General features: G+C 39.7%; 1 protein-coding gene across 2 annotated transcripts; it reads left to right on the forward strand.

Annotated features, from left to right (window-relative positions):
• Window positions 1–2,148: 2,148 nt before the first annotated feature.
• Window positions 2,149–23,419, forward strand: SERPINB7 (serpin family B member 7). Of its 2 annotated transcripts, XM_025997575.2 has the most exons (7): window positions 2,149–2,316; window positions 7,817–7,867; window positions 8,418–8,534; window positions 15,590–15,707; window positions 19,730–19,872; window positions 21,207–21,353; window positions 23,021–23,419. In XM_025997575.2, the coding sequence occupies exons 1-7, from the start codon at window positions 2,149–2,151 to the stop codon at window positions 23,417–23,419; spliced, it is 1,143 nt and encodes a 380-aa protein (XP_025853360.1). The 2 variants fall into 2 exon arrangements, with proteins under 2 accessions (XP_025853360.1, XP_025853361.1); XM_025997576.2 differs by lacking the exon at window positions 7,817–7,867.
• Window positions 23,420–26,385: the final 2,966 nt, after the last annotated feature.

Below are 26,385 nucleotides of genomic sequence, written 5' to 3' on the forward strand. Positions count from 1 at the left end.
ATAATGTTTCAATTTAAATATATTTACTTCCATATTCACTAATTTCAATTGTTTCATTTAAAAACATTTTCTTAGAAGCAATACTTATTTTTCCAATGAAGAATATGATTTTGAACCCCTGGAAAGTTTGGAGGCCTTGTCCCTGACATATCACTCGCTGTATAAAGCTGCCTTCCATCTTTCATCCTGTGTCTTCTCCTTTTTCTGGTTCCTTCTCGCCTTTACTAGAAGGGGCTTCTCCTGTTCTCCAATCACAGCGGCCACTACTCATCCCTCTAGTTTTCATGGACTTGATATGAAATCATTAAATTTCCTGGATAATTATTAATAACCGTAGATGTTCTTTCTTGGACTAAAGAGGGTTTGGAGTGTGAATGATTTTTTCCACCCTGTATTTCTGGGGACATAACTGAAGAGCGGGACCTGTACGAAAGTAGATGAAATTGACCTTGCAAAACAGCATAATTTATGGCCTTGTGCCTCAGTGATGTTCTCAGGGCTTGGAATTCCAAAGGGAAGAATACAATTCCTCAGGAACACTCTGGAAATGTCCAATTTGTGGCCTTTTAGGAAGAACAAATTTATTATGAGTTAATAAAGAATATAGAGCAGTTTCATTCAATTCATTGACTGTCCACAATGAGTCAGGCATTATACTAGGGTTGTTTCTCATTTGTTTTTAAGCTCAAGTTTCCATTTGATAAAATAAAAATTCAAAACTTATTTTAATGTCATTTGTAACTTTGAAAGGCATTAAGTTTTTGTGACTTCAACAAAATCAACACAATGGCGATTTTAGAATATTATTCTTTCAAGCCATGCATATCTCCCTCCTCTTGACTTTCTTGCTTTTCCGTACCTGCTCCCACCTCCGACTCCCAAATGCTTTGATGTTATGGTGTGGTCCTTTTACACCTGTAAGGGTGGAAGGACACACAGTTTTCTGTCCTGTAGGTTGATCATCTCACCTAATAAGATGCAATTTAGAAGCTTAGAGAAGTTAAAGACTTGACTCAGGTCACACAACTGTTACCAACAAGGTTGGGGTTGGGACTGGGTTCCATAAGGGTCCATGACTCTTAGAACCTGCCACACCATTAGGCATAATATCACAAAACATTCAAGAAAAATAATTTAGAGGATCCATATGAATTCATTCAGTCTGAGACAACCCCATCTTTGGTGTTGGGATCACTTGAGTATTGTGGAAAAAGTCTGCAAAGAAATGCCAAGGCAGATTGTTGAAGAATTTCATGCTGGTGGCAGCCCTCTATATTTCAGAAACATTATCAAGAATTTGAAGACAGTCTCATTTTCATCCTGGATTGTAAATTTGCTGTTATACCTCAGGTTCTCCAGTAAGAGAGACCTCTGTGTTGGAAAGTCCTGTGCATGTTTGTGATACGTAATATGGTTAATTACATTCTACATTTCAAAAAAGTTAGAAAATGGTGTGAAAATAATAGATACAGGATCAAAGACCCATAATATTTGAAGTTAGGACAGTCTTAAAAAGAGTTAAGGTATATGATTACTCTAAGCACATGTATGGCAGCTATTCTGGAGAGAAGGAAGGAAATTATGTGTTAAATCTCCAAATGTCAATATTTTTTAAAATTACAGATTTAGAAAGCAAGGACTATAGTCCTGTTAATAGACTGTCTAATGTTCTAATCTTTGTTTTAGTGCAAAGAGCACTTTTGCTCTATTTCAGCTTAGAAAGCTGGGGTGATTTGATCAATGGTAGAACCTAGGAATATGTCTGCTTAGGAGTTGAAAACAGAACTCTCAGATGCCTCTGATGATTGAAATGCCACATCAAGGAGAACTGGAAATATGTCCTGGATGTGAGTGGGAGAGCATAGGCAGAAACATAGAAACACTGAACGAAAGAGTATTGGTGTAAAACAAAATGAGTGTCTCATGATGCTGTTGGCAGAAGAGATAGTTTTAGTGTTGGTAACAAAGATACTGGACCAGGGGAAATTTTTCTTTTTGTTCTAAGTTATTTGACGGTTACATCCAAGACTGAAGAAATGAAGCTTCCAATATAAAAAGAAATGATTTTAAAAAACCATCATATCACCCAAAATGTCCTTGGAACTCATTCCATTTGTCTTTGTTCTCTAGGCGGCACTTCGTTCCACAATGGCCTCCCTTGCTGCAGCAAATGCAGAGTTTTGCTTCAATCTGTTCAGAGAGATGGATAACAATCAAGGAAGTGAAAATGTGTTCTTTTCTTCCCTGAGCATCTTCACTGCCCTGGCCCTGGTCCGTTTGGGCGCACGGGGTGATTGTGTTTCCCAGATTGATAAGGTCAGTCTCCATTATGCCACCACCCATGATTTCTGCAATTAATCGTTTAGGGCCAATTGTTTCCTACAAGAGCATATTCTACTGCAATGGTCCCATGTAAATGAAGACATCTCAATGAGTCCCCCTCTCCGGGTGTGAAGAAGTCTCACTGCTCGTAGCACTTGTTTTTGAGATGAGAGACAACAAGAACATACTCAGACCTGTCGCTTTGATTCTTTTCTTTAGTATAGTGGTTCTCGAAATGCATTTCCTAGACCAGCAGCATCAGCATCACCTGGAGAATTCATTAGAAATGCAGATGCTTGGGCCCCACCTGGGACCCACTGAATCAGAAACCATGGGGATGGAGCTCAGCAATCTGTAGTTTAATAAACTCCTCAGGTGCACACTAAAGCTTGGGAAACCACTGCCTAATAAACAAATTAGTAGTCAAGTAGATAAGAAAGAAGAACAAGAAGATATCAATGAAGTCCCACCTTAAATATGAGTGACCTAGGTACCAAAGACATAATAGTACATTCCAGATAATAGCAGCCTGCCTGCACGGTTATCACATTGTCATCAACATCTTTAGAAAGTACTTTTTAACTAACCCATGTACACTACCCTGAACCATGCTGTGCAGGGAAGTGAAACAGTCATGGAATTGCAGTAGCTCAGTAGCAGGTGAGATGCCAGGCCTAGGCTGGTCTTTATCATCCCTTCCTGCCCACTGGTTCCCCCCATATTCTAGTTCATAAAAGAGAGCTAGGAGAAGATCGTCTGCGTTGCAACCTTTTACAACTAAGCACTTGTTGAAGATTGTTCGTGCAGGTACTTTAAGCTAGGGCGATTTGTTTCTCCCTCCTTATAGCTCAGTGAATGTTTGTTGCTAGGGAAATAACCGCGGAGTCTCAGAATGCCATTTTTCCAAAAGCTGGAGTGATTCCCAGTCCCAGTATGTTGAGCACCTTTAATGAGCTGATCACAACTAACTGCTGAGGACTTCGTCAGTGTTAGGCTGTGGGATAGGTTCCATGGGTACCTTATTTGCTGCTCACAATAACACTGACAGTAGGTACTATTACCCGGATTTTGTGTGTTCCCATACCATCTTAGCTAGTAAGTGGCAGAGCTATGTTTCAAATTCAAGGTGATCTCCTAAGCCAGAGTCTCTAAACCTTGGCCCTACAGACATTTTAAGGCAGATAACTCTTTGTTGTGAGGGGCTTTTCTGTGCCCCGGAGAAGGTTTAGCAGCATCCCTGGCCTTTTCTCGTTAGATACCACTAGTGTACCTCTGTCCTGTCGTGACAATCAACAGTGTCTCCAGGTATTGCCAGATGTCCCCCACGAAGTAGAATCAACCCACAACTGAGAACTATATGCCTTAAAGCCGCCAAACTGAGATGCAGCCCTAAGTACATTATTGAAAAGCCTCAGTTATTTTAAAATTGGGATTTTGATCAACAAATCTAAAGCCTTTGGGAAAGAAAAAACTTGGCAACTCATAAAAATCTATTCATTCATTAGTATAAATACATAATGTTTTAGAACCTAGTAAGGCAACTTGATGTCATGGAAACAGATCATTGGCCTGCGAGTTAGAAAGTTAGATCCAAATTCTGATTTGGGAAAATTAGTTCACCCGTGTGGGCCTCAGGATCCTTACCTGTAAACTGTGGGGGTTGCTTTGGTGGTATCCACCTAAGATAGTTTCCAGGTTGTTCCTGTTCCATATGTTAGACAAAGATGGATCGGCTCCACACCTGTGACGAAACCCCACGCCTTTAACACAATAGAAGGCAGTTACTTATTGTTGTATGATTTCAGATTAGGAACATTCTCAGGCTATTGCCTGATTCATTTCTTGAGGTCTCCTTGCCCCCCAGCTGCCATGTGAACTCGGGTCAATAGCTCATGGGGGGTGGGTCACAGTGAATTCAAAGAGCCTTTCCTGGGATCCCTGGGTGGCGCAGCGGTTTGGCGCCTGCCTTTGGACCAGGGCGTGATCCTGGAGACCCGGGATCGAATCCCACGTCGGGCTCCTGGTGCATGGAGCCTGCTTCTCCCTCTGCCTGTGTCTCTGCCTCTCTCTCTCTCTGTGTGACTATCATAAAAAAAAAAAAAAAAAACCAAAAAAACAAAGAGCCTTTCCTACCAGGGCCTGCTCTTTTTACGGTCACTGTGGATTCCGTGCCTTCCCTGAGTTACTTCTCACAATCCTTGCTATTATGACTTCCTATAAGAAACATGTAAGAGGGGAAAAAATGGCAACTGTAGAGACCGAAACACTCATATAATTCATTTGTACAAATATTTAGTTGTCTGCAGTATTCCTTCTTGGAAATTGTTAGCCTTCCCTTACAGCCCCCCAATCCTGTCCCAGCTAGTTTTTCCTTGTAATACCTGGCACTTGAGGTGGTATATATATAAAAGAGAAATCTGGTATATATATAAAAGAGAAATCCAGCCTCAATCAATTTAGTTATAATTTATGGCATCCATCCATCTGTCTCTCTTAAGTGTTACCATGGATCAGTGGTCATTTTTGCTTTTGATGCTCAGATGGTCACAGTTGGGCCAGTAGAAATCTCTTTAAATTTGTCATTTTAAAATAATCCTTTCAGATGACTAAATCTTTGCTAACTGACAACATGATGTTCTGAGCCTATCCTGAATTTTCTTGGCTCAAGACAGGCCAGGTTACCTACTTTCAGTGAAGCCCTGGTTCCTTTATTGGATAATAGTAGGATAATAGTATTGAAATCCAGAATTGGCACACATGAGGTTCAGTGGAGTTAAAGTGACATACCAGCTACTTGCCATTTAAGTGAAAGAGAAGAAAAGTATATTTATTTATTTATGAGGTCCTGTGTTCAGGATCATATTTTTTCATTTAGCTCTAATATTACTTTACTTTATTATTTTGATATAATGTTTTTTATTTTATTTTAATTTTTTTATTTTTGGAGGAAAAACCAAGCCTTATTTATTTTTTTAAGACTGAAACACTAGGAATATATGTCACAGCCTTGAAACACCAAACATAGGCTCTATTATCATTTCAAGAAATAAGTTGGCAAAAAGATAGCAAGGTCCTTATCAAAATGATAAGGTGCTAGAGCTAGGGCAGGACCACTACGTGATACAAAGGCCCCAGGCAAAAGTGGTATTTGGTAAGGGGTATGGCTTCCCATACCCAGTGTAGTGTCACCTCTCATGTTTTTGCAGGGTCTCCTAGCTGAAAGATGTAACGTGTATTTCAAGAAATGCATATCCACATCTTCTTGGCCAGAAACAGATATCTACAAGTAACTCTTCAAAGTTCAAAATTCTTATCCAAACTACCTTTCCCAACTCCACATCTTAAATCAACTTAATGCCCTTGTATAATAAAACAAAAACCAAGTAAAATAAAGACTAAGAAACCTTTTTCCCTTCTTCTAAATTAGTGACCTCAAGGGTTTTGTTTTATAGCTTATGGAAAATGATTTGGTGAACCTTCTGGTAAAACAGGGTTGGCAGCAAACAGAAACACCTCTGCTTACACTAATATAATGGTTTCTATTTTTATTTTTTTTAAAGATTTTTATTAATTTTTTCATGAGACACACACAGAGAGAGGCAGAGACATAGGCAGAGGGAGAAGCAGGCTCCCTGCAGGAAGCCTGATGCGAGACTCGATCCCAGGACTCCAGGATCATGACCTGAGCCAAAGCAGATGCTCAACCACTGAGCCACCCAGGTGTCCTAGTCATGGTAGTTTTATTGTTAAATGTCTAATAGCTCAGAATTTTTGAAAATATAAAAATATATATGTATCGCCTCAATATTGTACCAGTCCAGTTTACTAAAAGCCAATTAGGAATATCAGAAGAGACAACTAGATTATTATCAAAATAGAGTAAAATTAGAAATGATCAAAGAACGAGTAAATATTTATACTTGTTGAAGCTTTTTTCAAAAACTTCACAAGAATGACTTCTGGGCATTCATATACTTTTTTATAGTATTGGTTTCACAAGAGTTAAACCAACTATAAACTTGGTTTCAAAAGAGCTAGTTCTGAAAAGACACCATTTTTGAGTCCTGACACTATACCATGATGTTTTATGTTTCTGGTACTTCTGAATTTTCCCAAATATCAGTCTATCCAATGGCAAGGCAAAATGAGAAAGGGGCCTGATATTTTTCATGCTCCACAATGGCATAGAACTTGGAGGCGGGGCGGGATGACATCTGGATGCCAAGGATGGTGTCTCAATGCCTGCAAAGACCCCACCAATGAATTTTAAATTAACTACTAATTTGTATATCAGATTTGCCTTGTTGCCTTTGCCTTATCTCTTACTCTACCTCAATATTAATTATTATTCTAGAGTAAGAGGATGTAGAAACTGAGGTAGGTTCCAATTCTCTGTGACCTATTAAGACTAATAGTGACACTCCTAGTCTTCATACGATCTCATATGTCTTACTGAGCTGTTCCATTTCTTCCTAGCCAATAAGATGGTGCTGTCAGTTAGGGGTTTGAAGTCTTGAAGTTGATTGCTCCCACAGAGGCACTGATAGCAGCATTGACTTAATTAAATTCCCATACATGATTTCTTTACCCAGGGTCAAAGTGGTCTTTCACCCCTTCTCCCTACTTCCCTACTTCTACCTCCCACTAGCTTCAAATATGGCACATATGACCCTTAAAGAAAACCTACACCCTTCTACAGACAATCTTGGCTGTCTCTGTGTATCTGGGGGGCAGCGCACATTCAGATTGCTCCAGACAGTTGCATAAATGACTACCATATACGTAGCACGCTTTATCACTTCCTAGGAGAGAAGCTGTTTTGCATTTCAGAACCCGTGGATGTAAGGGCCTGGGGAAATTCAGTAAAGTGCAATAGAAAATTAAAGCTTGAGCAGAATAGCAATTATTAAAATAATAGGATTATGAGAGCCACGTTGGAAAAGGAAAAACCTAAAACTACCTAATTTCAGATAATCGCAGGATCTTCTTTATTTTTTCCTCAAATAGTCGCAGGATCTTAAATTACATCTCTCAAGTCCCAATTTAGCTTCACATTTAGGACTTCCTAGATATTCAGTAACTACGTCTCCCTTTTATGTCTTGATGCCTACGTATATAGCCTTAATCTTGTCCACCACGTAGCTAAATAAAATTTCTTATTTGATTCTTTTTTGATCCTTGTCTAGGTTTAATCAGTGAGTAACTGTTAAATTGCTCCACCAGAATGAGCAAACCAAAATAACTATTAAGCACAATCCGTTTTGTAGCCATCGATTTATTACCTCTGCCAGCTTGTGGCACTTTCCCCAATGAATAATCTGTGTCCTAACCAAGTCAATAGGGGGGCTGCACCTGTCACGTGTGCCCTGTGTGCTTCCAAATATACACACAAACACAATCATTGACTATGAAGTCTCTTCCTTAACTTTATTTTGTGGGGTCCCTTACTGTCGAGCAGGACCTGCTAACTGCTTTCCTTGCTCCCCGTCTGCAGATGCTTCACTTCAACACAGCGTCAGGATGGGGAAGCTCTTCTAACACTCAGGTAAAGACAACATGCCAAAAAAAAAAAAAAATGTGAGACTAAATTTAGAGAAATTACCATCTCACCGATGTAGTTAATTATGCTTAGTGTCCTGTCAAAGCCAAGGACTATGTCTCACTCAGATTTCCACAGTGTGGCATCTTAAGTACGAATTTTGATAATTTACTTGTTAATTATTAATTTACCAAGATTTGTGTGTGTGTTGGTCAGATTTTGGCAGATTTTGCTTTTATCCTTTGATATTCACAGCCAATTTATATTGGTAAAATGAACTATTTAGTATACATACAAGGCAAATTCATTATCTGCTGTTAACAATTTTGTTCTAAGGTTAATTATTTTGGTAAAATTTTTAATTAATGTTGATTACAGGTACTATTATGAGAAAGGGCCAGAAATTGTAAATATAGGTAGCATTGCTGCTTTTACAAGCATCATAATTTTTCAATTCTTTTCTGGTATAATATACATGTTTTATTTCTTGTGTAAGTAAGAGTGCGGTTATATTTGCAGTCCTGTAATACGTTTTTATGAATCTTTTTAATAACAGCCAGGACTTCAATCTCAACTGAAAAGAGTCCTCTCTGATATAAACGCGTCCCATAGGTATTACGAGCTCAGCATTGTCAATGGTCTTTTTGCAGAAAAAGTGTTTGACTTTCATAAGGTAAGTGTGGCCTCCCGCATCACAGGTGATTTCCTCTCTGGACACTAGTCTCATTCAATCCATTGTCTGCAAAGGGACTTGTGTCTTTCTAGGGAGCCTTATAACGGAGATTTTTTTTTCTTATAGCTGCTAATGATGTTCCCAGATGTCTTCGAAATTTCATCACTCTGTTTTCAGAGTGCAGTTCACTTGAGCCAAGTGATCCCCATACTCAGGGTCAGCAGACTGCGAGGCTCCAAACCCCAAGACACCCTGTCCTCTGGCAGTGATGCGGCGCTGTAACCGGGTGGGAGGAGCAAGCAACCCATTTAGGGTTGTCTGTGGGCAGCAGAGGAAACAGCTTTTCCTCTGAGCTTCGTGTCTCCTGGGATGGCTGTGGATCCCCAGGGCTGAGTCCCCCTCCTCTGTTCTCAGCCATGCTTTCATCTGTCCTGCCAACAGTAACGTTGCAGTGAGATCACTGACCCAAGGGCCCCTTGTGTGGGACTTAGGATAAGGCCAGGCAGCAGCAGAGAAGTGGGCGGAAGGCAGAGGATCGGTTCACTCGAGGTCAGCAGGCGAGTTTTCATGTTACTCTGTGGTGTCTGTGTTATCAATGCATTCACCACCCAAAGACCAGTGCGACCCAGACCACACCCTCCACGCCACTGGGCTCAACCCACGCTTTAGAGCCACCATCGCTGGGGCGACCAGGCAGGTTAGTACTATTGAAGCAGATGCAAGGGCCATGATTTTCTGGGCGTGCTTCTTCTCCCTTTGAGTTCCCCACTTGTCAGACGACCACAGAGCTTTGCTTCATGATCATCTGGGCTGATCTCCACTTGCCTCTTGGCCAGCTGTCTGTGTTCCACCCAGCCATTATTGTCTCTCCAGTCACCCACACAGATTCTCTGCCTTCCTACACCACTCCCAAGCCCTTTGGCAGCTGGCCAAGTCTGAAGCATGAGGCCACTTTGTGCTTTAATCTTTCCAAAGGAATCTTACCGAAGCTTTACAGGGGCCACCCTCTGTGTTCAGCTGCACATTTTGTGCCTCTTTTCCCACACATGCTGCAGAGTCCCTGAGGGACTGCTAGCTCTTTTAGCCCGGAGGTTGATGTGTATGTCATGTTACTATTTATAGCACATTTCCATGTTCCTTTATCTGGCACTCATTGTGTGCACCCAGCACGGTGAAGGTGACATCCGATTACCAACATGGGAAACAGACACTGCCATTTCTACCATCCCAAACCTTTATAAACACAGTTAGTTACTCTAAAAACTACTTTGCATTGAAAATGTAACTATTGTCAACTTTCGGTTGTCAGACCAGTGCAAAGATAGATCATCTCCCAGGTATTTTTCCTTTTGTTGTGTAAGTTTTTTACTCATATTTGAGTGTGGATGAGTCCAATAGAATTGCTGAAGATAATATTGTCTTTACAAAAAGTGTGTAGGAGACCCAACCACCATCTCTGTTACCTTCTCCTCCCTCTTCCCCAAATCTGTGCTACATCTGTCTTGGTTGGCCCGACCTCTGTGAATGCCATTCCTGCCCCTCAGCTCTGCCATCATTTCGGGAAACTGAAGGTTACCCCAGGGACACTGAAGAGGACACCCAGCTGTGAGCACAGTCACAGTGCTCCCAGTGACCCTCCCTCTATACCACTACAGTAACAAATGCCCAAGCCACACCCTGAAACTCATCAACGCCCAGAACTGTTGCACTCTTGAAATCTACAACTGGAGTTGCCCGACAGTGGCCACATCATACCATGCTTCTCGTTCTTTTGTTATTTCAGCCCCACCCTACCTGTTCTTCAGCTGCAGCGAGTTATGCAATTTTTTTTTGATCGCTCTGTCGTCTCTCAACGTATCAGCTCTCTCTTTCCCCCAGCAAAGCCCCATCCGGATCAGTCCCATGACTTCCCCCAGCAGCTATTCCTTGGCCACCCACTACCCGACACTTGTGCTGTGTGTGTGTCTGTGTGTGGTCACCAGCATGATGCCACAGGCTCCCAGCCCCGCTAGGTGTTCTCAGTGCTGCCCAGCAGTCAGCTGGGTGCTCAGTAATATCTTTCTCTCATTCCTCCCAACACTTATGAAAGCTCTTCTGCCTCTCTCAGTTTCCCAACAAACCCTTGTGGCCACCATCAGTTTCAACTAGTTCTGTGCCATGAGCTTTAGATCTCTGATGCATTAGATCCATCCAGTTGGTCCTGGGGCAGGAGAAGGGCCCAAGGCTGTGGGAGCCCAGGTGAGGACCAGGAGCCACGGGATTTGGTGGAAATGTCCCTGGGTTTTCTTCAGCACACATCCTGTCTCCCCTGGTCATCAGAATTACGACAGCAATAGGGTGTCAACCATGGCCTTCCGGTGTGTGGGTGGATGTCTGGTCATCTGGGATAGCCCGAGACCTCAGGGTGACACCCCTGTGCTGCTCTGGGCTCCACGGGTGACTAGCCAGCGGAAGGGACCACCTGCACACTCACTGCTGTCTGCCTGGCCAAGATCAAACACTTGACTCGGTCCTAATTTTACAATCGTTTGTCGTCTTCACCTCAAAAATAGACTTTCCATACTTGGCACAAGCACCTTTAAATTTCAAACTTCTTTTTTTTAAAAAAAATATTTTATTTATTTATTAATGAGAGAGAGAGAGAGAGCGAGAGAGAGCAGCAGAGACACAAGCAGAGGGAGAAGCAGGCTCCATGCAGGGAGCTTGACATGGGATTCGATCCCTGGTCTCCAGGATCAGGCCCCAGGCTGTAGGCAGGGCTAAACCCCTGAGCCACCTGGGCTGCCCCCCCCTTTTTTAAAATAGGAATTTACTTTAGTACTTAAGTGAAAATACATGTTGTAACATACAAAGGATAAATATTTTAGTTCTGGATAGGCAATTTGATCTTAAAATTAATGGAAGAATTTTCAAGAGACACAGTGTGGCTCTTTCTTAATGATGAACATATGATAGAAGTCCGTGGAACAGACTGTATATAGAGAAAAAACCTAGACTTGTGTTGTTTTGTATTCCAGCTTCTCTTCTATAGGTAGAAGCACATTCACCACAGAATAATGTATTTTCTTATTTAAGCAATAAATTCCCATCTCCACTTGTCTTCTACTTGACAAAGAAAACAGAGACCATCATGGGTGATCCATATCCCGACTCACACCCGGCTCCCTTTCCTCTTTCCCTACATTTTCAGAGGGAACACTGTTTAATGGATAATTTTTCCATTTCTTCTTGCCACCTCACTCCCCACCCAAGTTTCTTGTTGATATGTTTCTGTCAGTATTTTTCCTGAACTTCCGTCACTCTACTGTCTTCGCATATAAATGTGCTCCAGAGACAAATCTTCTAAATTTTTCTCTTCTTTTTCTTTTAAAGTTACCCCATGATTCTCTTCCCATTTTTGTGTTTCTCAGTCTGACAATCTAAACTTGAAAAATCAAATTTCTTCAGAGTGGTAAATCTAGGCAGGATCCATTTTTTTTTCCACCCTCTCTCACTGCTCTAGCTATTGCACACTAGCTTCTACCTTCTACATTCTCCTGAAGCTGCTCTTACCAAGGTGACTGATGGCTTCCAATGGACACCAAGCTATGGGCACCTCGCAGTTTGGGTCTTACCTGCCTCTTTAGTATTCAACACTATTGGAGCCCCCTGAAACTTTCCCCTCTCATAGTTTCTATGGCATTGATTTCTCCTGATTTTCTACCTTCTTCTTCATCTTGTTTTCCTTTGTTTATCTTTATTCCTTCGCTTATCTCTGAAATAGTGGTGTCCTTTAGGGTTCTGCTATCAGACCTCTAACACTTTGAGTCTACTCTTTTATCTGGGAAGAGGTGATCAACTTGAAAGTGTGTAGTTCCTTGACTCTGTCCTCCATACCTCCACAGTTCTCTGTGGCTGTATGATGAATCATTCCTCACCCTGAGTGCTATGCTCATCTCTCTACCTGCCTACTACAAGTCCTCAGGGTCTATGGATTCTTCAGCATACCATATCTCCTGTCCCCACATATTCTCCTACCCCTGGGTTCTCTTTCAGTGAATGACTTACCAAGTATTTTGATCAACTTTGACTTTTCCTTTTCCTGGAGCTTCACAGTGCATCAGTGAAGAAGACCTAAGAGGTTTTCCTTCTACTTTCAAAAGAAAAGTTATTTTGAAATAATTTCTTTTTTTTAAAGATTTTATTTATTTATTCATGAGAGACACACAGAGAGGAGAGGCAGAGACACAGGCAGAGGGAGAAGCAGGCTCCATGCAGGGACCCCGAAGTGGGACTTGATCCCAGATCCCGGGATCACACTCTGAGCAAAAGGCAGATGCTCAGTCACTGAGTCACCCAGGCATCCTTGAAATAATTTCAAACTCACATAGAAGTTTCAAGTATTGTAGAAAGAACATTCCCCACCTGAACCATTTGAGATGCTTTATCATATTTGAATAGTTTCATGTAATTCCTACAAAAAATGATATTCTTCTACATAATCACGGTACGACCATCAAGATCAGGAAGTTAACAATTTATGTTAGTATCAGCTTATCTTTAAATCCTTTTGAGTTTTACCAGTCAGCCCAAAATCATCCCCTCATAGCAAAGGATTTAGTCAGAGTCATGCACTATATTCTGTTGTTGACTCACTTTTAGTCTTAGTCTCCTTCAATTTGGAACATTTCATAGCCTGTTTTGACTTTCATGATCTCGACACTTTTGATGATATTCACAGTGTCCAGTTTTAGGCCAGGTATATTTTAGAATGCCCTTCAGTGTGGGTTTGTTTGGTGTTTCTTCATAATTAGAGTTCCATTTTCCCCCAGTTTGACTGAAATATGATTGATATGTAATATTGTATAAGTTTAAAGCGTATGGCATGTTGATTTGATACATTTATATATTGTGCAAGGATTATTGCCATAACATTAGCTAACACTTGCACCAGATTTGATGGAAACATCCAGTGTTTTGTTTTATTGTGTTATCCCTATTGCACACCAACAGGATTCTGATTTATCCCATTGCTTGTCCTGCCATCTTTGATTATGTGATTACACAGATATCTGCTGGGTTTCACTGTTGTGAAGTTCCTCCTTTTCCCCTGTTAAGTATTTTGTAGGGAACTGCTTTCAGGCTGTGTAAATATCTCATTCTTGAGAAAACGTATTTACTTATTTGTTTGTTTATTTATAGCAATATGGACCTATGGTATCTTTTGTTTTAGCCAAAAGGTTATAATCCATCATATTATTTTCATGATTAAATTATTTCTTCTATTGGCATCTGTGTTTTTTTTTTTGATAGGCCCCCTTCATTTGAGCACTCTCTGGCACCATGAGATGTTCCAATCTCATCTTCTTTTCCTGTTTTAGTCCTAGAATCAGCCATTTCTCCAGGAGCCCTAGTTCTTTTTAAGGAAGATACATGCATATATTAAATGCGTGTTCATCTCTTTACTTGTATCTAATGAAACTCATGAGTTCCTATTGGTATCTCCAATTTCCATTAATACACCACAGGGTTCATTTTTTTTTTTTTTTTGTCTTCCTATGTTTATCTCCCTTCTCTAATAGTGAGAAGTCTGGCTGACATTATTCTTAATATTTACTTGTTTGATCCACCTCCTTCTATGTAACCAATCCCCTATCACTGATGCTGTTGCCCCTCCCAGTGTGAAAACACCTTCTTCATCCCATGAGAGATCTGCCCCTCCATGTTAGGCTGTTTCTCCACGAGAATACTTCCTCCCTCCACTTAGTCCCCCACACCCCATGGTGAGCTGCCTACCACAGAGATGTCACTCTCACTTTTTTGTGCTTTGACACCCCACATGGATGCCCATCTCACACTATTTAAGATCTAATATCTGCATAAGGACTCCCCTCCTCAGGGATGCCTCAGGACACTGCCTGAACTTGAATTCCAGGGCTGGACTTCCCTGACAAGGCAATGTGTTCTTCATCTGGTTTGGCCACTAAAACTTTGTGCTGAATGGCTCCTCACTGTGATGGGGCTATGCCATCCAGCCCTGCCACAGTGGTCCTCCCCATCCTGAGATGTATACCTACCTAGATTCGCCCCTCCTTATGGCTTTGAGTCTGAATGGTTCAAGAAGGAAATGGAAGGGTAGGGGATAAGAAAAGAGCTAGTTCCACCTTCTAGTGCATTTCTAACATTTTTCTTGTCTTCCCCATGACCCTGGAAATTGCTAGTGCCTCGGTTCAGGACCTCTTTACATCCTTCAGGATAAACTATAAGGACACTTTAACAAGTCCTTCTATTTCCAATCAGTTTTATTTTCTGTGCTGATTTCAGAGTCCCCTTTATGAAACATACATTTAAATATTATTCCTCTGTTTAAATGCTTTAAATAACTTACTCTAAAATAAAATGAAAGCTCCTTGTCAAGGGCAACAAGACACTCTCGCTCTTCCTCTGCCCTGGCTCCATTTCCACCTTCTACACATGTTTCCATCAGCACAAATTCCTGTTGGTCTTCTGAGTGTGCAAAGATCCTCTTACTCCTCTGAGGGTACTATTGCTTGGAGTGCTCACCTTTTCTGCTTGTTCTCATCAACTTGACTTCTTTTCTTTTTTTTTTTTTTCTTTCTTTCAAGTGCAGGCAAAGTCCAGGGGCTTGAACTTCCTTTTTTAAGTACAAGAAGTAGCCTGAAAGCCTTCTTAATGTTTTCAATAGGAAGGGGGTGACAAGAGCAAGAAAGATAAGCTAAGACACTGTTGAAGTATTTATAGTGAGAAAGCAGTGGTAAAGCCAAGGGAGTGGTCTTTAGATGTAATCCTAATCAGCCTCCCCCTAATAAACATAAGTTCAAATAGCATGCTTGCTGTGCAAATTCAGTTTCAGGTTCTCCAGCTCCTGTCTTAGCCATGTTTTCGTATTTCTAGCCATATTTCCTCATTTTTGAGTGAGGAATGAGTCTTTGAGTTAGATGGTGGAAATGAAGAGATGAGTTCAAAAACAGATTTCTTATATGCTTAGTTGATGGTGATTTATGACTATAAGAACTGTGTATTACTTATAGAACTGTAATTATTTATATTTATAGGACTATATTGAGTGTGCTGAAAAATTATACAATGCCAAAGTGGAACGAGTTGACTTTACAAATGATGTAGAAGATACCAGATATAAAATTAATAAATGGGTTGAAAATGAGACACATGGTGAGTGCAACCCTACTTTTCTATAAGATTTGTCAGTGATATGTGAATACTAACAATAGTCAAGTTTAAAGCTGGAAGTTTTGGGGCACCTAGGTGGCTCAGTCTGTCAAGTGTCTATCTTTGGCTCAGGTCATGGTCCCAGGGTCCTGGCATAGAGCCGCAAGTCCTACTCCCTGCTCAGGGGGGCGCCTGCTTCCCCCTCTCTCTCTGCCCCTCCCCACCTGCTCCTGTTCTCTTCCACTTGCTGTCTTTTTATCTAAATAAATAGATAAAGAATCTTTAAAAAATACAGCTGGAAGTCTTTTGTAAGATATACAAGGAACAGTTCCTCCTAATCCAAAGTAATAGTTGCTGTTATTGAATATTGCTCGAGCACTGTTGGTGGGAAGACACATTGGTGCATCCACCATGGAAAACAGTATGGAGGTTCTTCAGAAAATTAAAAACAGAATTATCAATATGCTCCAGGAATTCCACTACTGGATATTTATCCAAAGAAAATGAAAACATTTATTTGAAAAAATATATATATGCCTGTGGCTATTGCCCCATTATTTCCAGTAGCCAAGATGTAGAAGCAACCCATATGTTTATTAGTAGATTAGTGGATAAAGAAGATATATATATCTTGATATATATATCAAGATATAGATAGATAGATAGATAGATAGATAGATAGATAGAAAGGAATATTACTAAGCCATAAAAAGAATGAAATCTTACCATTTGCAGCAACATGGACAGACCTAGAAGGTATAATGCTAAGTGAAATAAGACAGAGAAACACAGATATTATGATTTCATTCATATGTGGAATTTAAGAAACAAAACAAAGAAAAAAAAGATACAAACAAAAAACTGACTTAAATGCAGAGAAAACAGGTGGTTGTTATGAAAGGGGAGGTGGGGGGGAGATGAAATAGGTGAAGGGGATTAGGAGTACATTTACTTCGATGACCACTGAGTAATGTATGGAACTGTTGGATCATTATGTTGTACACCTAAAACTAATATAATAGTGTATGTTAACTGTACTTCAACTAAAAAAAAATAGAGTGGCAGTTATCAGGGTCTGGGGGCTGGTGCATGAAGGAGAGAGTTGTCCGATGCATTTAGAGTTTCAGTTTTTCGAGATGAAATAAGTTCTGAAGGTGTGATGCACAGCAAGGCATATATAATTAATACAACTGACCTGTTAAGATGGTAAATATGATGCTATATGTTTTTCAATCACATTGAAAAATGGGAAGCAAAGATTCCTCACAATTTTAGCACCTCAGTAAATCACGGTTTCCTTTTCCCATTTTCTTTTTAATTTATTTTTATTTATTTATGATAGACATAGAGAGAGAGAGAGAGAGAGAGAGAGAGAGAGAGAGAGAGAGAGAGACAGGCAGAGGAGAGGGAGAAGCAGGCTCCATGCCGGGAGCCCGACGCAGGACTCCAGGATCGCGCCCTGGGCCAAAGGCAGGCGCGAAACCACTGAGCCACCCAGGGATCCTCCCTTTTCCCACTTTTTATTCTAGTCCTTGGCCTCATGCACATAAGTTGACCTAGTTATGTTTGTAGCCTATGTTCACATCTATGTCTAGATTTTTTTCTTCATACTCTATCTCCCACATTTTTACAGACTACTTTGCAATTTTCATGACCATCTAATTGCATAGAACAAGTATGAAATAAAGAATGTAAACATATCCTCAGTAGCTTTTTATATATATTATATGGTGGAATGATTTGGGATATATTGGTTAAATAAAATATATTATTAAATAAAAAATAATTGCTTTCATATTTGTCCACAATGTGGTTCTGAGTATCTTAATAATCTGCATGCTTTATACTTTTCAGAAATCTTATCTATTACATTATCTCATTGGATTGGGAAACAATCCTATGAAACAAATATTGACTTCATTATGACCATTTCATCCATTAGTGACAAGCTGAAATAATTTACCCAGTTATCCTCAATATCTTATACCTGTGTAGTGAACAAAGACTAGAAGACTATAGAACATTATTTTCAGTGACCACAACATAATGTTTCGTTATAATGATCAATCCAGTATCTCGCTGTTTTTTTCTTAAGGAAGTTTATTGAACTTATGACATCCTACTATATGTGAAGTATATTTTTATATCATTGCTTCTTCTAAAAGATGCATAGTTTATCTTTCATTTTAAAAGCCTCTTCATTTATCAAAATAATATTTGTGGCAAAGGTAGTACCTTTCAGAAAAAATACATTGCTTTATTGGTAAGTGTCTTTCATACATCTAAAAACCGATTTCCAGTTGATGTTCTGGTTGAGTCAAAACAAATATGGTATTTTATAATCAACTGATTATAAGCCTGGTCATTTCTTTACTTAAGGCTTGATCCGGATTTATACTCAGAACAATATACCTGTATTTGCTGAGTCTGGTTCTGTCTCAAAAATATGAAACATGTGACTTGCATTCTTAAAAGGTAAACATTCAACATACTACAACTGGGAACAAGAATACAGTGTCTCAATTTCCTTTTGTCATTCATCATTACCTCAGTAGGGGATTACTTTGACCATTAGCCACCACAAGTCTCAAATACACTATTCACAAACTAACACTGTGCCATTGCTTTTCCCAATAACTGAATGGAATTCTATTTAGTGTGTATTTTTTAAGGGTATCAGATTGATAACACCTTTTTCCATCTGGACCAGTTATTTATTTCTCTTCCTTCTTTTTTTCACGCAAATATATCTTAAAATTATTCTTAGTTTGTTCTCAATACTCATTTGGGGGAACACTTCAAAATGCTGCCAACATACCAACAAACCCACCCAGGTCTTATCACCCCTTCCCCATCCTCCACACATACCAGGGCAGTCCTTTTGAAAGAGAAATCTGACCCATCATGACAGTGTTCTTTCTTATCTTATAATGAATCCTGAATAATCATTTTCCATTGCTTTCAGGATAATCCAAAGTTACCACCAGACATGTAGGCTCTTCATTATTTGGTCACTGAATGTAACCTTTCCAACCACTACTTTCCCTAATACATCAGAATGAGTTAGGATTTTCCCAAATACTCTATGCTCTTCCAGGCTTCCGTGTGTTTAAATAGACAGCCTCTACTATATGCAGCTTCTCTCTGCCTCCCCTTGGCCCTCAGCTCCAGCAGAAGGTCAAGTCAGAGATGGGAGCCCTTAATCTGTACTCCCACAGCACCCCACCCTGAGCACATGGCTGCAGTACCAGTGTGTATGGCTCTGTTTGGTTGTTGCCTCCCCTGTGCTGGACCGTGAACCCAATGAGGACAAGGACGGTGCCTTTCATGGTTATGATTCAAGTATCAAGAGTAGGTTTGACATCCGGCAAAAATCTTAATGTAGAATGAAAGAAGTAATTAGCCCAACAGAATGGAGTTAAATTATATTTGGAGGGCTGTGATCTCATTGGGGCAGTAAAGGTAGTTTGGTGCTTACCAGCAAGGAGGGCCCTTGGGGAATTGTCTTTCTGGGTTGGAATCCTTTTGCCGTAACTTTCTTGTTGTATGATGTTGTATAAATTATTCCATCTCTCTGTGTTCCATCTTCTTCAACAGGAAGTGAAAACAATAATAGTGCCTGCCTCATAGAGATTTTGTGAGGATTAAACCAAATATTGTACATAAAGTGTTCAGAGAGTACTGGATGGAGTGATTATTCATAGATTATTACTAATATCATTGTTATTATTAGAATTATGTCATAAGGAAAATATCATGTTCAGCTTGTCTTTTTTTTTTTTTAAATTACATTAATGGGGTGCCTGGGTGGCTTAGACAATGGAGCATCTGCTTGTTGATTTTGGCTCAGGTTGTGATCTCAGAGTGATGAGATCCATGCTCAGTGAGGAGTCTGAGATTCTCTTTCCCTCTGCCTCTACCCCTCCCTCTGCTCTGCCTCTCTCTCAAATAAATAAGTCTAAAAATATAAAAAATAAAAATTACATTAAAAATTAACATTTTTTTCTCCATTTATTTTTCCAAAGGTAAAATCAGGAATGTCTTTCAAGAAGATGGCATAAGCTCCTCTGCTGTAATGGTGCTGGTGAATGCTGTGTACTTCAAAGGCAAGTGGGAGTTGGCCTTCAGCAAGAATGAAACCTTAAATTGTCATTTCAAATCTCCCAAGGTATGGAAATATTTTTAAGAAGTTTTTTTTTTTTTGCCAATAGTATTCCTTTGCAGAAATTATGGTATTTATATAGACAAATGAAGGATTCCTCATTTCTTTACTTATTTCTTCTACTGCTTACCAGTGCTTTATGGTGAATTGCTTATAATACACCTATTTTCCTGATAATGCAGTTTATGGTACATGACTGGAGATGTCCCATAAGTCAATATTTCTTAAAATACATTCAAATTTGAGAAAAGTAATAAAGTATGGATTCATTTAAAAATATTCTAATATTTGGATGCCTATGTCATCAACTTGAAAATATGACAAAAGTGTGCTTTTAGTTTTTTGTAATTCTAACTGTGGGGTGGATAGTTCCAGTCATTTAATATCAATGATTTTCCCTAGGCAAAGCAAGGATGTGTGTCCTTTTACAAAGGAAGAAGTTATGTTTAGTAAAGTTACACATTTCTGAGTGTCAGTCTTAACCAACTTTTATAAAACATATATTCTTGTGTGTGTGTGTGTGTGTGTGTGTGTGTGTGTGTTTCCCAATTTGTACACAATAAACTTATAGTAGAAACATCAAAGGCTTTGGAGTCAAGTTAACTCAAGCACTATAGACTTTCTTATCCTCACAAATGAGGCGATTCCACTAATTGATCTCAAAAGTTTCTTTCAATCGCTCAGCCTTTTGAGGCAGAGAAGCTCAGGTTAGCTTTTAAAATTAGTTTTATTTATTGAAATATTCTTCCTGCATTTTTCCACATCAGAAATTTGAGACGTAGGAGTACTGAGAGCTGGTGAAAATAAAAGATCACTGAATGAGTGATAAATATTACTATGAATACTCTAGATATTTTTCTTTCATCAAAAGTAAAATACAGACAGTACTATCCAAATCACACAATTTAAGAATGAAGTCTTATAAAAATTAAAAAAAAACTATGGTGGTCATTTTAAGTTATAGTGGCATTTAATGATTATTCATTACTTATTATATAAACGTTTTCAGGTAAAACACTAAGTGCAAAGCAGTGTACCAAGTACCAAGTGGTATATTAACTCATGCAATCTTTTCAACAGTTCTATGCAGTAGAGATTAGTTTTACCCTAATTATACTGGTGAAGAAATAGAGGCACAGAGAAGTGAAGTAACTTGCCCAAAGTTACACAGCTGGGAGTTTTAAACTCAGGCAGTTAATCTCAAAGTCTGAGCTGTGAAACACTGCTTGGCAGCAGGTCAGGAAAAATCTACAGGAACAACCAAAAATTGAAGCATCATTTTCATTGTATAAATGAAATAAGGAGGGCTTATAAAAGTTTTTTTGCGACTTGACTTTCAGTGTCCTGGGAAAGCAGTCTCCATGATGCATCAAGAACGGAAGTTCAATTTGTCTGTCATTAGAGACCCACCCATGCAGGTTCTTGAGCTCAAGTATCATGGTGGCATAAGCATGTACATAATGCTGCCTGAGAATGACCTATCCCAAGTAAGTTGCTACTACCACTTTCACCACTGGGGAATTAGAAGATTTTTAGGATGTTATTGATTGTGTTTTTATGCATCCACTTAAAAATTTCAGGTTGTAAGAATTCTTGCATTACGATTTTCATTTAGTTTCATTGTAATTGTGTTTTTTGACATGAACAGCAAGAGGAATGTCATAACATTGCTATGATAAATCCAAAGTAACAATATAAAATATTGGTACTCATATTAGGTCAATAATTCGTTTGAGGGACGCCTGGGTGGCTCAGTGGTTGAGTGTCTACTTTCGGCTCAGGGCAGGATCTGGGGTTCCTGGGATTGAGTCCCTCATCGGGCTCCTCACAGGGAGCCTGCTTCTCCCTCTGCCTATGTCTCTGCCTCTTTCTCTGTGTCTCTCATGAATAAATAAAATCTTAAAAAAATAATTCACTTGATAATCTTTATCACAATTAGATTTTGATTCCAAATAATCTACAGTAGTAGAAAAAGTAGCCCATATAAAACAAACAGCAGATAACTCAAAAGATAGATTTGTTCTTTTACTCATTGTCTACTTTTTTCTTTCCCATGATAGATTTTCCTAAAGATGTTTGGGTCAGTTTAGTATAAATCTATATTCCTACATTATCCTACAGACCTATATTACTCTATGTAACTAAATAATGGGGATTTGGCTTTATGGCGAGTTAAATGAGGAAAAATTCGAATTCAGAATGAGAAATTGTTATAGATTAACTATAAACTGGATCACTTACATGCATAAAATTTAAATTAGACAAAATTTGATTATATAAATTTAGATCCTTGATAAGGATAGTTCTAAAAAGCTCTTTAGGATTCTAGTGAGACTGAATTTGAGAACAGATATCTACCTATAAGATTTGTAAATAATGTGCATGAAAAATCTTCCCTGTATAAGTCTGGACTAGTCTCTCTGATCAATTGTCAGTATTCAGGAGTTGGTGAGCTCCATTTGTGAATTGTTTGGGGCAGCAGTGGTGCTGGAGAGAGAGCCATGGGCTCCTAGCTGTGTAACTGAGGTGCCCAGCCATGCAATTCAGCACATTTCCTTACAGTGTCTTGAGCTTCAGTTGTTGCATGTGTTGAGTAGGAGAGTTGACTTGGACCCAAGCCCCCTAGAAGGTGTAGGTAATTGTACTGGAAGGTACAGATCACCTAAATAAACCCTGGAGTCTAGACCTCTGGGCTCCTTGCCTTGGGCCCCTTGGGGTTCCATTGGCTATTCCTGCAAGCTATGTAAACATTACCATTTCCTATTACTTTCATGATGGAAAATGGTCAAGGAATACTGGCTTAAATGACCACTGAGCTCCTTTCTCCCCCTGATGATCCTTGCTACCCTAATTCCTTCACCTGCCCACTGTTCCACTTTGGCTATATTTGTTCACATGCAGACTAGAACAGAAATGCCTCAAAATACAAGTAAGCCACACCTTGTCATAGCAGAGCGAATTAAACATGATTTGTTAAAGAGTGCTTGAACTGTGTTAATAATTTCCCATTTTCAGACTCCCCCGAACCCATTGACATTCTTACACGCAAATATCCAGGAGAGGATAATTACGGAAAACCATCTATCTTTGTGGTTGGTGTTTTATCTGTCTCTTAAGCGTATGGTTCTGAATTGCCTTTTCGATATTCCTGCAGATTGAAAACAGGCTGACCTTTCAGAATCTAATGGAGTGGACCAATCCAAGAAAAATGAGCTCTCAGTATGTTGAGGTGTTTCTTCCTCAATTCAAGATAGAGAAGAATTATGAAATCAAACACCATTTAAGAGCCCTGGGGCTGAAAGACATCTTTGATGAATCCAGAGCTGATCTGTCTGGTATAGCTGCAGGAGGCCGTCTATATGTGTCCAAAATGGTGCACAAGTCCTACATAGAGGTCACTGAAGAGGGTACAGAGGCCACTGCTGCTACAGGAAGTAACATCGTAGAAAAGCAGCTCCCAGAGTCCAGGGTGTTCAGAGCGGATCACCCATTCCTTTTCATCATCAGGAAGAATGACATCATCTTATTTAGTGGCAAAGTCTCTTGCCCTTGAAAATCCAGTTGGTTTCTATTATAGCAGTCCTTCCCACGTCAAGGAACCACCACAGGAGAATAGATTTGAATGTAACGGAAGCACGTGGTATTTCCTTTGTGTTTACTTTCTTCTCATATTGATCAGTGGATGACTTTGGAAACTTGACCCTTTATGGACACCTGGTTGGTGGTCCTGACCCTGCTTGAACCTTTCTACTACCATGTGCCTCACTCATCTCTAAGTTCTTTCTCTTTCTGCCCCAACTCATTCCTACCACCTTGCCACCTTCCCCTCCCCCGCCCCTATAGCCCCTTGGACCCAGAGCTGGGCATCATGTCTGGGAACAGCTGGTGATGACAAAGCAGCCCTAAAGATTTGTCAGAAACTCTATAGTTATCCTGGTTACTCAGTTTCATCATAGATGAGTTTGGAAGGAAGCCTAGCTGCTGGATGTAGGTGTGAGGAATATTCTTTCCCTGCTGACCTAGGAAGACATTAGAAAGCTTCCTTTCACACACCTGATTTGAGATCAGTATTGAATTTAGATGCCAAAAAATATAGATTTGGGTTTGGGGGACAACTAAAATATTTCATTAATAATTTCAAGTTCATGTCTTTCCATCTTTCCTTGATAGAGACTTTTTTTCCCCTTGGTAGAGACTTAACATGTACAGAGTTTTTCAAATATTATGTATCTTTGAACTACTGCCATTTGTTATTTATGGTATATATTTCATGAGCTGTGTGGTTTGTTCTCTGTTTATCAGAATAAATAAATACAACACGGCTGTACAGTGTGATTGTTTTTCTCTGACCAATTGTGAGGGCACCAGTCTTTCTTTATTTGCTAGGCCAAGCAAATCAGCAATGAATAAAAAAAATATTTTTTAAATATAAATCTGATCTGGTTCAATGTTGCTAATTTGTTACACATGAAAGTTACTTTTACAGATACGTAGACTGATAAGGTAATTTTAAGTACTAAAATTTAAGTTCATTAGGGAAAGGATTTGCATATATGAAAATTTATAGTAAGGTGTAAGTAACTTTGTAAGACAGATCAAAAATAGAGAATAAAAAAAATAGAGAATTAATAGGCCAACCTGAACTCACTCAGGATTTTAGAAACAGTAGCAGCCTATTGGATTATGTTTTTATCACAAAAGACTTTCACTTGAATAGGAACTAAATAAACCTGGAGTAGTCTATAACATGGCCCTGTGGTGCATAATACTAGACCTGGCAGGTACTAGATTTTCAACAAATGTGGGATGCGTGAATATGGTATGAATGAGTTAATGTGACATGATTTGAGAGATGTAGAAAAGTTTCTGACCAAAATAATTGCTAACCTGCCACACCTGAAATAACTATTGTGCCTTTCAGAGACATTTATGGTGGGGGGCAGTGAAATTAACTGGTATGCAGTGGTGTGTGTGTGTGTGTGTGTATGTGTGTGTGTGTGTGTGTTTGAGGGACTGATTTTTCTGGTTAACCATTCCCACCTATAGCCATTCAAAAATGACACACTTTTAAGATACAAGAAGAGGGTACAGGAGCATGCATTCTGATGGTAGCCATGCTGTTCAGAAGCATGGACACTCTTCACTGCTGATAGCGTTTTCTGGACAGCCTTGGCAGGATTCACAGCTGCTGAGGCTTGAAGCAAGCAACACAGAGAATGAGAGTTTGGTCAGTGAGGAAGTAGTGTGGAAAAATTGGTGTGAGCTTTCCCTACAACTTCAGTTGTTTGGTCTGCCCATGTGTCCACCCCATGGTTAAGGGCCCCAGCTCATGTGGAGAAGGGCTACCTTGTCTAGTCGTGATCTAGGCTTAGTTTGGTGTTACTTCCAGAAGCCTGAACAGCTTCTGAAACTGGGGCTGTTGTGGAAGCACTTTTGCTTCCCAGGAACATTGTGAATATACCTAAGGCTTGGTGACAGCAAAAGAGACAGCTGTTGAACTTCTCTTAGTATTGGGCTTCAGGCTTCTTGGGGGCAAGAGCCATGACTGATTGGTTTTGTATCCCAGCATCCCTAGAACAATACTTAATGTATGGTAGGCACTCAGTGTGTCTTTAGAGTAAATGTAGTGGGTGGCCCTAAGGGTGTGACTTGGGGTGGAAATGAAACCTCAGTGACCACTTCAGTAGAAGATCAAGCCATTGAGCTTGAAATCAATTTCCTTTCATACATAGATGACTTTTTATCTTTTAGGATCATGTGTGTTTCAATCTGCTTATTTTAACAATAGGTATTTCCAAAATTCTTCTCTTACTCAAAATTCTCTCTATATATGATCCCGTCTGAACACATGGCTTCTGTAATAGCTGATGACAGCTTAATGCTTAATTTCATCCAAATTCATGACTGCCCCCTGAAAAGTCCACATAAATGTCCTGGAGTAAAGCTAAACATGTCTCAAGCTAAAACACATCACCATCTTCCGCATGATCTTCTTGGGGACCCAATTCTCATTAAGGACAAATATTGTCTAAAACTCTCATCTCAAAACATCAAGGTTATCTTTATATAATTCTTCTTTTTCACACTGGGACTGTTCACTGGAGTTACCACTAAAACGTCTCTTGAATTTATCTCCTTTTCTTTCTTCCCATCAGCACTGCTCGAGTTTAGACTGTTCACATCTGTAGTTTGTATCTTATCTGTTCTCTCTGCCTTTTGTGACTTGTATTTCCCTCTCACGCTTAACCCCAAAGTGATAAGGCTTTCCATATTTTCATCTATATATGCAAGTTATCTTCCTGAAACAAGGATCAGAGCAAGTCACTTTCTTATAAAACACCAATGGTTCTTTACCACCTAAGGACAGAGTCTAAACTCCAGCATGCCCCTTCAGGCCTTCGACAGTTTTCCATATCCTCCCCTCCACCTGGTTTTGCCACTCCCTGCCAGGGACTCTGAGCTCAACATACCTTGGACTAATTGACAACCAAATCCACTATTTCATGCTGTTCAACCTCT

The sequence above is a fragment of the Vulpes vulpes genome, chromosome 5, assembly GCF_048418805.1.
Source record: "Vulpes vulpes isolate BD-2025 chromosome 5, VulVul3, whole genome shotgun sequence".
NCBI lineage: Eukaryota > Metazoa > Chordata > Mammalia > Carnivora > Canidae > Vulpes > Vulpes vulpes.

Coding starts and splice junctions, on each gene's coding strand:
- SERPINB7 (XM_025997575.2), top strand. CDS start 2,149: ATGGCCTCCCTTGCTGCAGCAAATGCAGAGTTTTGCTTCAATCTGTTC. Junction 19,873..21,206: donor GTCATTTCAAATCTCCCAAG/GTATGGAAATAT, acceptor CTTGACTTTCAG/TGTCCTGGGAAAGCAGTCTC. Junction 21,354..23,020: donor CTGAGAATGACCTATCCCAA/GTAAGTTGCTAC, acceptor ATATTCCTGCAG/ATTGAAAACAGGCTGACCTT.